Raw genomic sequence first — 12,797 nt, 5'->3', positions numbered from 1 at the left:
TTTCTGGAAAGACAGTAGAAATAATTTGGAGTTTGCGGGGAACAGACATCTCATGCCCAGCATCATATCTCCTTGCTGAGCGCATTGCTGGAAGATGCGTTTTGAACACATCTACTCTACGTTTAAGCAAAACAACAGAGATAGTTAATATTCCCATTTTTTAATTATTGCTCAGAGGTTTGGGGCAATACATAGATAATGATGATAATCTGCATGTATATGTTGCAAAGAAGAGCAATACGGATATTTCACAAAACTGGTTATAGAGATCACACAAATTCATTATTTTTTTAAATCAACGATATTCAAATTTACTCGTGCTGTTTGAAAATGAACCAAATCAATAATGTATGAAGCAAAAAATAATTTACTCCCTGGTAACATTCAAAAATAGTTTCTTAATGGAGAAGAGAGATATAATCTTAGAAGAGAGTGTCATTTTAAGCATCTTTATGTTCGTACAACATTAAGAAGTTTTGTATTTCTGTATGTGGAGTGAAATTGTGGAACAGACTCCACAAAGTTGACAAAGTTCAAAAAACAGTACAAACGTATGGTTTTCTGAATGTATATGGAGGAAGAACGGATTTGACTAGGTGTTCATACAGATTATTTAGTCATAGTTTTTATTTAGGTTTTGTTTGTATATATGAATATATGTAGGAACGTGTTTAAGACAAATTGAGATGACAGAATCATGAAGTTAATTTGATGATTATTGTTATTGATTTTTATTATCAATGCGGAGTGGAGAAGCGGTAGGATTAAATAAGCTTATGCTTCTTCCTACTCCTTTTTGTGTTGTATTGTTTTTGTTTAGTTTTTATTATATTTATTTTACGTGTTCGAAATAAAGTTTAAAATCATCTGAATGAAAACAAAGTATCCGCGTGAAGCAGCTGACACAGAATAGCATACGCTGTTTGTGTTCAGTGGATAGTCTCCATAATGGCGCCAGAGTGACATGGAGACGAATTGTTGAATAGTCTTTATTTTTTTTCTTTTGCGCACAAAAAGTATTGTAAGCATTTTCAAAGCATGGTTCTTTATGGAACCCTATAAAAAGGGTTATATTTAGCACCAAAAAAGGGTTCTGCTATTGTTAGAAGCTGAAGAACCCTTTTCTGGTACGGTTTAGAACCATTTATCTTAAGAGTGCATGTGAAAGATGTCTCTCGAGAATGAATATTTTCATGCCAGTTAAGGCGTCTCTTGTCTGTAAATCTGTCCACACTGATGATAATTAAAACAGTTCTCTCTTGAGTGAAGCCTCATGTGGTAAGTAAGGGTTGTTTCATATGTAGTTTCATGTGAGCCTTAAGATTTCCTTTTTGTGAGAAGCTCTTTCCACACAGTTTGCAGGTTTAACTACAGGTGACTTTTCATGTGTGAATCAAGGGTTGCTTTATGTCTAAAACACTTTCCACACTGATCACATGGAAACGGCTTCTCTCCAGTGTGAACGACCATGTGAATCTTAAGAGATCTTTTGCGCGAGAAGCTATTCCCACACAATTTGCAGGTAAAAGGTTTCTCTCCAGTGTGACTTGTCATGTGGGAATTAAATTGTGCTTTATGTGTGAAGCTCTTCCCACACAGACTGCAGGTAAAAGGTTTCTCTCCAGTGTGAAGCCTCGTGTGTATCTGAAGGCTTATGTTCTGACTGAAATTCTTTCCACAGTGAGTGCAGGTGAAGGGTTTCTCTCCAGTGTGGATTCTCATGTGAACCTTGAGGTTTGCTTTAAATCTGAAACTCTTTCCACAGTCATGGCACGTGGAAGATCGAGAATGAATTTTTTCATGCCAGTTAAGGCGTCTCTTGTCTGGGAATTTCTGTCCACACTGATGACAATTAAAACAGTTCTCTCTGGAGTGAATCCTCATGTGGTAAGTAAGGGTTATTTCACGTGTAAAACATTTTCCACACTGAGCACACATGAAAGGCTTCTTTCCTGTATGAGTTATTATGTGAGCCTTAAGATTACCTTTTTTTGAGAAGCTCTTCCCACACAGTTTGCAGGTGAAGGGCCTCTCTCCTGTGTGATTTCTCATGTGGGCATTAACGGTTGATTTATTTGAGAAGCTCTTCCCACACAGCTTGCAGGTGTAAGGACTCTCTCCAGTGTGAGTTTTCATGTGCGAAACAAGGGTTGCTTTATGTCTGAAAGATTTTCCACACTGATCACATGGAAACGGCTTCTCTCCAGTGTGAACGACCATGTGAATCTTAAGAGATCCTTTGCGTGAGAAGCTATTCCCACACAATTTGCAAGTGAAGGGCCTCTCTCCTGTTTGATTTCTCATGTGGGCATTAAGGGTTGATTTATTTGAGAAGCTCTTCCCACACAGTTTGCAGGTGCAAGTTCTCTCTCCAGTGTGAGTTTTCATGTGTGAAACAAGGGTTGCTTTATGTCTGAAACACTTTCCACACTGATCACATGGAAACGGCTTCTCTCCAGTGTGAATGACCATGTGACTCTTAAGAGATGCTTTGCGTGTGAAGCTATTCCCACACAATTTGCAGGTAAAAGGCTTCTCTCCAGAGTGACTTCTCATGTGGGAATCAAGGTGTGCTTTATTTGTGAAGCTCTTCCCACACAGATTGCAGGTAAAAGGCTTCTCTCGATGGCAGGTGAAGTATCTGTTAGATTCAGTCTTCTGAACTTCTTTTTGTGATGAAGTTGTTTCAGACTGTATGGATATTTCCACATTCATGAAATCATGTCTCTCATATTGATCTTTCTCTTCTATCATTGTAAGTTCTTGCCTCTCTTCTTTTAGTGCCACCAGGTCTAAAGCAACAACAAAAAAACAAATACAAGTTAATAGCAGATTATTGGCTAAAACCAACAGACATTAAAACCAAGATAAAAGTATTAAAACATCAAAACCAAAATTTTCCAACAAAACTGGATTATAATAGACTAGTCACTCCTGGTCCTAGGGACCCACCTCTCTGCTCATTTTGTTCGTCTCCCTTATTTGACAAACCTGATTCAGATCACCAGCTCATTAGGGGAGAGCTCCATCAACTCAGTGTATCAGATAAGGGAAACATACAAAATGTGCAGAGTGGTGGGTCCCCAGGACCAGGATTGAAAACCACTGTTAGAGACCAGTCCTGAATCTGTCATTAATGTCAATAAGCACTAGCACGGTTTAGGTTTCCTATATCTATCCGACTGCTAATACTTTATGTAAACGAATAGACATTTCATCAAACTCAAGTATGGAGTGCATCAGGGCTCAGTATTAGGTCCTCTGCTTTTCTCCTAGTATATGCTGACTTTGAGGGACATTATCATTAAAGCTCTCAATGTTATGCCAATGATACATTTTTACATTTCGTGACAAAACTGCACAACTGTCATTTAGTACAGATTATTACTGATTTTGTGTAATAATCGATGATGAAAATAATCACCAATGATTTTTATTGTTGATTTTATATTTTTATATATCTTTTATTTAACCATGAAGATCCCATTGACATGTCATAATCTTCTTCCAGGGAGACCTGGTCAAGATGGCAGCACAAAGTTTCACCAAAAAAACAAAAAAAAAACAAGTACAGAACTATTGATAATGTCGTGTGCTTTTTTCTTCTTTATCTTTTTTTATTTAATGATTTTAACTTCTCCTTTATTAACCCTTTCATACGTGAGTTTAAATTATTTTAGTTGAGCCCCCAGCCTAGGCGACCATTATTTTAGAATGTATCGCCTTATTGTTTCCATGGCCAAGTGTTATGCTTGTCATGTGACACACCGTAGCCACAATAGCATTGTATGACAGATGTACCACTTTTATTTTGTTTTTCCTTTTTTATTATAAATTTTCACACACGCCCTCACTATTATGATGAAATATTTGATATTCTGATTCTCAAATATGTGCAAGTAAATGTATTTGGTAGTTTAAACACTTTTATAATGACCATGGTAGTTGATCTATACCGGGTGATGGGCGCTGCCATGTTAGTTCGCACTGAATCCGAGCTGTGGGATTTTTCAACACGTATATTCATCCTCTCCTACCGAAAGACATTAAAGTAAGTCTCCGGTGAACTGGGAGAAGAGTAGAGTAAACTTTATAGTTATCTACCCAATGTGTATATGATATCAATAAAACATGTCGTTAGATTATATTTGTAAGGATCATTATTGCCACTTCCACAGATAACAGTGTGTATTTGAACAAACTGTAAATTGATTTTTTTTTTGCTAGTACTTGTGTGTATTTAAATGTCTGGAACTTAAAATAAGCATTATATGGTTGAAAGCACTGGATAATTGTGATATGACAAGAACTCAGCGCGTCCGATCTGGCTCCGCGCCACCTAGAGCGTGAAAGCAGATTTGAATTCAGCATGTGATGCACTGAACGTTCTAATCACACCGGTGTGATCGTACGCTCGAGGGACCAGCCTAGAGTGATCATACCAGTGTGATTACGTGTTAAAGGGTTAAAAGTGGGCAAGCACCAAATGTACAGAGCAGGGCCATCCTCGGCTGACACGGGGCCTTGGTGCGAGGTAGGGTTTGGGGGCCTCGGTCCAAAGGACGGCCCTGGTACAGATTTTCATTGTAGGTGAAGCAGAGAAGGACCCTGCTTCTATCAATCCAGTCTCCCCAGAGACTCCACAGTCCACTACTGCCCTTCCAAAACCCCTTGGCCACTGATCCCAGTCTGGTAGTGTCTGTGGTCCCAGAGCTCCCAAATCCAGTGGTCTCAAGTCTGGTGGTTACGAAGCTAGCACTCATGAATCTACACACTCTAGAATGGACCACCTCCTTCGAGGTTCCTTCATCTCCACTGGTCTTGCTCAGCCTTATGGCTTTTTTATGTCTGCTGGTACCACCCAGCCTTCTGATTTCTGCTTCCCAGCCATGGGAAGTGATCCAAAGCCCCATTATCCTCCACTGGCTACACGCAGCTTCCCAGTCATGAGCTCAGCCTAGGTGCTCAGATTCCTCGGCTCCACCTTGGTCTGTTGACTCATCGGCTCCATTTTCTTTTGGCTCCACTGTTGTCCATCATTCCACATACTCAGTATTCATATCGGCTCCGATACTGCCCTTTTCTGCCAGATCGGGTATCGGTCAGACGAGACCGATCCAAATCCAATATTGTGTGTTAACTATTCTGTGTTATTGTTAAACCCCACAAAAGGCACAAAGTAAAAGCACCATCAATTTTTCCAAGTGTTCTGAAGCCTGTCCCTAGTTTAATGGGAAGTACAGATGAATATTTAAGTTGCTAAATTCAAGTTCACGTAAACTCTCCACTGCGGCTGTCTGCCATCCTCCATTCAGCATTCAAACTGTTGCATTCAATTACAACAGTCGAGACGATGAAACTGTCTAAGATGATTGTTCCTATTATTATACTTGATCTGTAGATAAAGATCAATGGTTTTGCATAAAAAGATTTCATATCTTGCTGGAGTTTAGTGTTGTTTCTAAATCATGTTACTTTCTACTAGGTGTCTGTTTGTTCACAACACTGGAGTAGACAGCACTATGATGAATTGTTCTTGATGTGCACAGTAACTGAAATTTAAAAGAAAAGGCTCGCTAAATTATTTCACAGTTATAATTAGTGTTGGGGAGTAACACTGATTTAAAATTCAATTTTAGGATTTTAAAAGTCTTGACAGTAATCAGTGTTGAGTGCTACTGTAAGATTAATCCTGCCTGGTTTACATGTTTGAAAATGAATAACAGTTGAAAACATTCATTTGAAATTTTGAAAAGTAATCAAAAAGTAGTCAGTTACATTACTTTAATGAAGTCATTTCAAATGTTACACTACTTATTACATTTTAAATATGGTAACTTGTAATCTGTAACCTATTATATTTCCAAAGTAACCTTCCCAACACTGGATATAATACACTACATAGGGCTACACGATAAATCGAAATGGAACCGAAATCGCAATTCGACAGAAGCTGCGATTGTCATGCGTATCTTTCAGTGAAGCACGGTTCTGTGATCAGCAGTAAATCTCCATCCAAAGGCCAGAGGGCGCTCTCGCACTGAAACTCCAAATACGCCTCGCAGAAGAAACCCAGGAAATGCCTATAGCGGTGAGAGCTATTGATAGCGGTAGCTGGATAAACAGAAGATTTAACTGCTTTTATTGATTCAACGTGACTAATAAACACGATTTTGACAATATATGGTTTATCTGAATTATTATTATTATAATTTTCATTAAAATAAAGTCGCGCAATAAAATCATCTGCGATTTTTTTTGCGTAACTTGTCAGTGAACTACGGCTCTGTGTAGTAAATGCTGCTCCATCTGAAAGCACGTGATGATGATTTACTGCTTATTACAGAACCGGCTTTACTATCAAAATGCGCATGACAATCGCATTCGATTAATCGTGCAGCCCTAACACTACACATCAATATCTCTTCCCTTTGTGCTTTGAACTTTTCTATGCGGAGCGTTGTGACTTCGTGTTGCTTCAAGTGCATCATTCTGTGCATGAGATGCACATGCGTGTAAGCATATACAGTATATAGACATACATACATATATAAACTTAAATATAAACGTACTAATTAATCCCAAATTTTTCACCCATTAGTCACGATTAATCACATATTAATATGTTTATATTGTCATAATTATATATAAGTGATTTACCCCAATGACACCAACTGCAGCAGGTTTCACTTTAATGCTGCATTCCTGACAACTCACAATTCTGATTTTTCCCAACTCCTACTTGGAAATCTAGAATGGTGCTTGAAGTCAGACATCCGACCTGTGAACTCGGGGCAGATCGATCAACCCCGACCTCAGCGTGACTGCTTCCAGCAAGCATATAGTTACTGTAGTGTTGACCTAATGTATGTCAAAGTTAAAAACATTAATAAGATTTATTTTTGCTTATATTTAACTTTTTGTTAACTGTTTTCAAAATGAACAGAAACATTTTCTTAGTTTTTTTTAATGTTTTTTGGAATAATTGACACAAAAAGACCAAACACTCTCGTTGTGTCATGGCGGCATCATGTGGTCAACATGTATTTGACCGTTGATTGACTGGAACTACTCATTGAGCTTGGAACATTTAAAATCAAATGTTTCCACATCCGACTTTGGCTGCGTTTACACTTGGCATTAACATGCGATCACCGCGATCCAATCAAGCAAATCGGATTGTCAGTCAATCAGGACACGGCGCGTTTACACTTGGCAACATCAGCTGACTTCTCTATCTGGATAACCGATCAGATCTGTCGTTCCCGCAGAATATTTAAATATGTCTGCAGATGATGGCCCTGTGCAAAGTCGACCTGAAGTGGTTGGTTTTCTTTTGAAAACCATTTTCAGTCACGGTACATTTAACAAAGGAAAATAACTACGAGTCTCACTAGTTCAGGAGAGAGGGGGTGGGGTTTTGCATGATGTCGACCTGAGAATGCAGACACGATGGCTGGATTGCGTTTACATTACACTGAGATCCGATCACAATGCGTCCTTGACTACCTCTGGACCAGGACATGCTGATCGGATAACATTCCGATCAGAAGCGAGTTTACACTTGTCTTTTCAATGTGTATGTGGACAACATCCGGATACAGGTCGCATGTTAATGCCAAGTGTAAACGCAGCCTTTGTCTCAAATGCAGCATAAAAGCAGTGCTGTCTCTTTAAAAATCTGTTGCACATTATGCAGATTTGACAAGTCCAATTTTCTCCCCATTCTTTATCGTCATTTAGGATTGCTCATTTAAGATTGTTCAACTCACTCGACAAAAATGGTCATTTTGACCTTTGACATTTTGTGTGTTTTTTTGTCCGGTATTTGTCTGGGCAGCATGAGGACCCACTCCATGTCAAATAAAACCATATGACATTCTTCAAAAATATCATTAATTTCTGTAGAGCTGGACATTTTAATAAGGATCAAATGAGTGAGTTCAGGTTTGAGAATGAATACCAACCTGTTTGTTCTTCAGTATCTTCATGTTTGACTCTGAATGCTTCTTCAATCTTCACGTCTTCACTCTCCTCCTTAATAAACTCCATCTTTACAATAGTGTGTCACATGGATCTCAGTCGCTTCACCAGCAACTGGACACTTTTCCTGTTTAAGATGAGAATAAATAACAGAAAGAAAAATAAATCTAAAATAAATATTCAAGTGCATCTCAATCAGATCCCTAGTTACTGCACTGTGAGCCAGTCAGAGTGATAGCTAATGGTCTTAAATGACCTGATTAGAAACAAACAAAAAAATAAATAAACAGCATTTATGTTTTACATTTGGTATTAGGTTAGGGTTGCCAACCGTTCTGTATAATACAGAATCGTCTCGTATTTAAGGCATCAAAGAAGTGTTTCATATGAAAGCCATATGGAATTCAGTTTGTCCCGTATTCACAGACATACGCCATACCCATATTATTCTAATGCTGAAATGTGTATTTTTCATGAACAAACAGAATTTCATGTCTGAAATAAGCTTTTAAAGGGGTCATATGATGCGGTTTCAATTTTTCCTTTCTCTTTGGAGTGTTACAAGCTCTTGGTGCATAAAGAAGATCTGTAAAGTTGCAAAGACTAAAGTCTCAAATCCAAAGAGATATTCTTTATAAAAGGTAAGAGTCAGTCACGCCTACCTAAAATGGCTCGTTCTAACACGCCCCCACATACCTACGTCACGATGTGGGAGTACTGTGAGGGGCGTAACATTTCCGTCACACGCTTGAGGAATTCGGCCAATCATAACGCACTGGATAGCTGGCTAATCAGAGCACACCTCGCTTTTTCAGACTGATGAGCTTTGTAAAAGTCGACGCGTTTCAGAAAGGCGGGGGATAGAGGAGAAACAATAATGTACAGTATGTGGAAAATAATGTTTTTTTTTAACCTTAAACCGCATAAACACATTCCATTACACCAAATACACAAAATAATGTTCTTTTTAGCAACATCATATGACCCCTTTAATAAAGTGTAGAAATTGAAGCAGTAAATGCATTATCATGTTCAGATAAACCCAGTTTTTTAGCTAAAATATTAAACCAAGGTTAAGCATAGTTTGAAATGCATATAGAGATACACTTTCCTGTTACTCTGCTTACTCATAAAAATAAAGTTTATTAATGGTAGATAAAGTATCCCAATGTTTAATTCATCAATAATTAAGCCTTTTTTTTTTTTTGCCTGAACTGGCTGCATCGATTTAAACACTTTAAATGCTTAAAAACACAAACCCTTCTTCAGCCGAATCACAACAGATGCAGGAGGCGCAGCCTTATGACGTCATAGCACTACACCAAAATAAAAGTCTTGTCATCACACGGCTGTCTATAAAAATGCAAATTTAAATGCCAAAGGAGTTCAGAGTTGATTTCTTGGTGAAATACATATTTAAATGCATGTTTTCCAATGATGTTGAAAATATTAAGAACTACAAATGACAAAGTGTGAGATTCTGTCTGAAAGACAGAACTTTAATGTTTAGTTGTAGAAACCATTTATTAAAATGCAAACAGTGGGATTGACAAGAAAAAAATATATAATCTCAGTGTTACTTGAAGGGTTTATATCCACACACACACATTTTCTATTATTTGAATGTTTTATGTAATATGATAGTGTTGATAGCGTTCTGACACATGCCTGCGCTTAGGCAGATTTTTTCACAGAACCAATCTGGGAAAGAGCAGTTTGTATTTATAAAATAATAATAATAATAATGCACATACTTTATATGGCACATAAAAAGCACTGAAACTAACAAAACTAAAGAAATAAAATAACTAAACTAACTAAAGTAACTTTAACTTTTTTTTTTTAACTGTGTATTTTTTACTTTTTTGCAGGCTGTCACTTCTAGTTGGACTCGTGTGGACTCGAATGTGTAGCATGATCAATCATAAAATCATTACTAACAGTTCGCAATTAAATCCATATCCTACCTTTTCTTGTAACCCAATAAAATCAATCCATGGCGATGAACGTCGTTGGAGATGTTTAATCCACAAGCATTCTGAGCATTCACATCAATCCACAAGTCGTTCTTTTAGGTTATGCCGGGTTCAGACTACACAATATTTTTGTCAGTCATGATAGTCACTGTGTCAGATTACATGATTTTGACTCCTAAAATCTTGACTCCTAAAATCTTGTCATGTCATGGACAAGAAACATGTCAGACTACACGTTGCGTCCCGAACATTCATCGCGTGCCGTCTTTAACGACGTGCGTGATGTCATCAAGAAGGCGGAACTAGCGACTGACTTCCGAAAACAAGAGTGTCAACATTGCTGAAGCGCTTCCGCTACAGTTCGCCAGCATTTTTCTTTCTTTGTTCTGTCGTGGTAGTCCCTCGATGACACATCATACAGGCAGGAGTACTGTTGCCACAGCTCCACGAACCTTTCCTCCATCTCATAATTCCACCTAGCAGCACCATCATCTCTCTTTCGTTTTGCCATGTTTGAACCCTGTGTATGAAAGAGCTTCTGTGCTGCTATTGGTCAACGTCACCAATGTGACAGAACTCGTCGTGGACGACGGAAAAAAACGTAAACATGCTAGTCTTTCTGTCGTGATGTCGTGAAGCATCGCAGACGCGGAATCGGTTGTCGTCCACTATGACACACTACACGAGCTGAAATGATGGAATCTTGCGTCCCGACGCCCATTGTCGTTTACGAATCCCCACGACACCCTACGTCAAGCAAATTGTGGCAAAATCGGGCTAAAATCATGTAGTCTGAACCGGCATTAGACTATTTTCTTTCAAGTCAATATAAAATCAATTACGCTATGTCTAGCATTCTTTTACGTTACTGAGCATAGCAAATAAATTGGTTGCAAAACCGTATCCACTCACATGTTTAACTTTTAGTCTGCTTGTTATGGTCAAAAAAACAATACAGTCACATGACTATATGCAATAGCCTATGAGACAGCCCATGATCACTAGGTTTTATACAGGTGTTACTATAATGACTTTGTAAATGGTGATCAGCAACCAAATATTGATAATGTGGAAGGTACTGCCTTTTGCCTTGGTGTGACTTCTCACTTTTTACAGACAATGTAAAGGCAGAGTACAGTAACTTCAAAATAGGGGTAAAAATCAAGTTCGAGCTCATAATTTTTGAATGTAGATCATTTTCATTACTAAAACATCTAATTGCCAAATTTCCAGTGTCCTACCTGTAATTAATTTGGCTGGACAAATAAAAAACTTTAAAGTAATTTATCTCAGTTTCACACTGTAGCGAGTTAAGGTCTTTTGCCTTTGTAGGGCAGTGTAGTTTTATCCTCACTTCCTCCCACTAAACAATTCTCATCACGTAATGCTAACAGTGCTACTGACACTCTCTGCTCCACATTGTCTCCATCTTGTTTAGACACAGTCAGCCCTCTTCCAGGCCAGCCCGTACCAAATGAGCTTTGATGCGGTAATTAATAATAATGATAAATAATAAAAATAAATTTTGTTTGTAATGTGCATTTCTTATGCAGTCATCCTTACTCTGTTTATCATGTGATATGATAATAATAAATTAATACAATTAAAGGGTTACTCCACCCCAAAATGAAAATTTTGTCATTAATCACTTACCCCCATTTTGTTCCAAACCCGAAAAATCTTTGTTCGTCTTCGGAACACAATTTAAGATATTTTGGATGAAAACCGGGAGGCTTGTGACTGTCCCATTGACTGCCAAGTAAATAACACTGTCAATGCCCAGAAAAGTATGAAAGACATTGTCAAAATAGTCCATCTGCCATCAGTGGTTCAACCATAATTTTACGAAGCTACGAGAATACTTTTAGTATGTAAAGAAAACAAAAATAACAACTTTATTCAACAATTCGTCTCCACCATAGCGCCATTTTGGAGAGTATCCATTAAACGCAAACATACGCCGTTTTTGTTCAAAGCAAAGCGTAAATAAACGTAGAAAATGTATCCGTGTGGTGTGGCTGACACAGAACAGTGTCCAGCGTATACTCTCCAAAATGGTGCTGCGGTGACACGGAGGAGACGAATTGTTGAATAAAGTTGTTATTTTTGTTTTTCCATCAAGGAACGAGGGTTACGTACGTAACCGAGACTTTAGTTTGACTTTAATTTTACCAGAAACTATACAGTAAAATTACATGAAAATGAATACAGTAATAGCCAGGGTGACTGTGAACAGGAATCGATTGAAAGAACGAGCAAACCTATAAATGAAAGACTTTTGTGAGTGTTTGAAAATGGGACATGATGTATACGTGCAAGGATGCACTCAGATGCTTGGGGTGAATTTGCCTTTAAATTTCTCCAAAACTATACAGTAAAATGACTTGAAAATTAATACAGTAATAGCCAGGGTGACTGTGAACAGGAATCAATTGAAGGAATGAGCAAACCTATAATGGAAAGATTTTTATAAGTGTTTAAAAATGGGTAATGGTGCAACTGCTAGAATTCACTTTGTTTTATGGAGTAATTTTACCCTGAATTTTCTCCAAAACTATACAGTAAAAAGACTTGAAAATTAATACAGTAACAGCCAGGGTAACTGTAAACAGGATATAAAGAAAATATTTTTGTGGGTGTTTGAAAATGGGTAATTTTGCAACTGCTAGAATGCACTTGGATGCTTGGGGTGAATTTGCCTTTAATTTTCTCTAAAACTGTACAGTAAAATAACTTGAAAATTGAAACAATTAAAACAATAGTATTAATAATACTAATAATAATAATAAATTGAAAGGTTGAGCAAACCTACAAATGAAAGTTTTTATAAATGTTTGA

At 37.7% G+C, this 12,797-nt stretch overlaps 1 protein-coding gene across 1 annotated transcript; it reads right to left on the bottom strand.

Annotated features, from left to right (window-relative positions):
* Nucleotides 1-1,122: 1,122 nt before the first annotated feature.
* On the bottom strand, nt 1,123-7,986 carry LOC107697546 (gastrula zinc finger protein XlCGF57.1-like). The gene is made up of 2 exons (XM_016498341.1): nt 7,968-7,986; nt 1,123-2,792 (listed from the first exon to the last, which is right to left on the bottom strand). The coding sequence occupies exon 2, from the start codon at nt 2,752-2,754 to the stop codon at nt 1,369-1,371; it is 1,386 nt and encodes a 461-aa protein (XP_016353827.1). The 5' UTR covers nt 2,755-2,792; nt 7,968-7,986; the 3' UTR covers nt 1,123-1,368.
* Between the last annotated feature and the right edge of the window lie 4,811 nt (nt 7,987-12,797).

This window comes from Sinocyclocheilus anshuiensis, unplaced genomic scaffold (genome assembly GCF_001515605.1).
Source record: "Sinocyclocheilus anshuiensis isolate Anshui unplaced genomic scaffold, SAMN03320099.WGS_v1.1 scaffold1886, whole genome shotgun sequence".
In the NCBI taxonomy this organism is placed as follows: Eukaryota; Metazoa; Chordata; class Actinopteri; order Cypriniformes; family Cyprinidae; genus Sinocyclocheilus; species Sinocyclocheilus anshuiensis.
Note: the sequence above shows the minus strand (reverse complement) of the source record. Positions and strands in the feature narration are given on the sequence as shown.

Excerpts from the sequence above, each read along its gene's own strand:
- LOC107697546 (XM_016498341.1), bottom strand. The coding sequence starts at position 2,754 with ATGATAGAAGAGAAAGATCAATATGAGAGACATGATTTCATGAATGTG.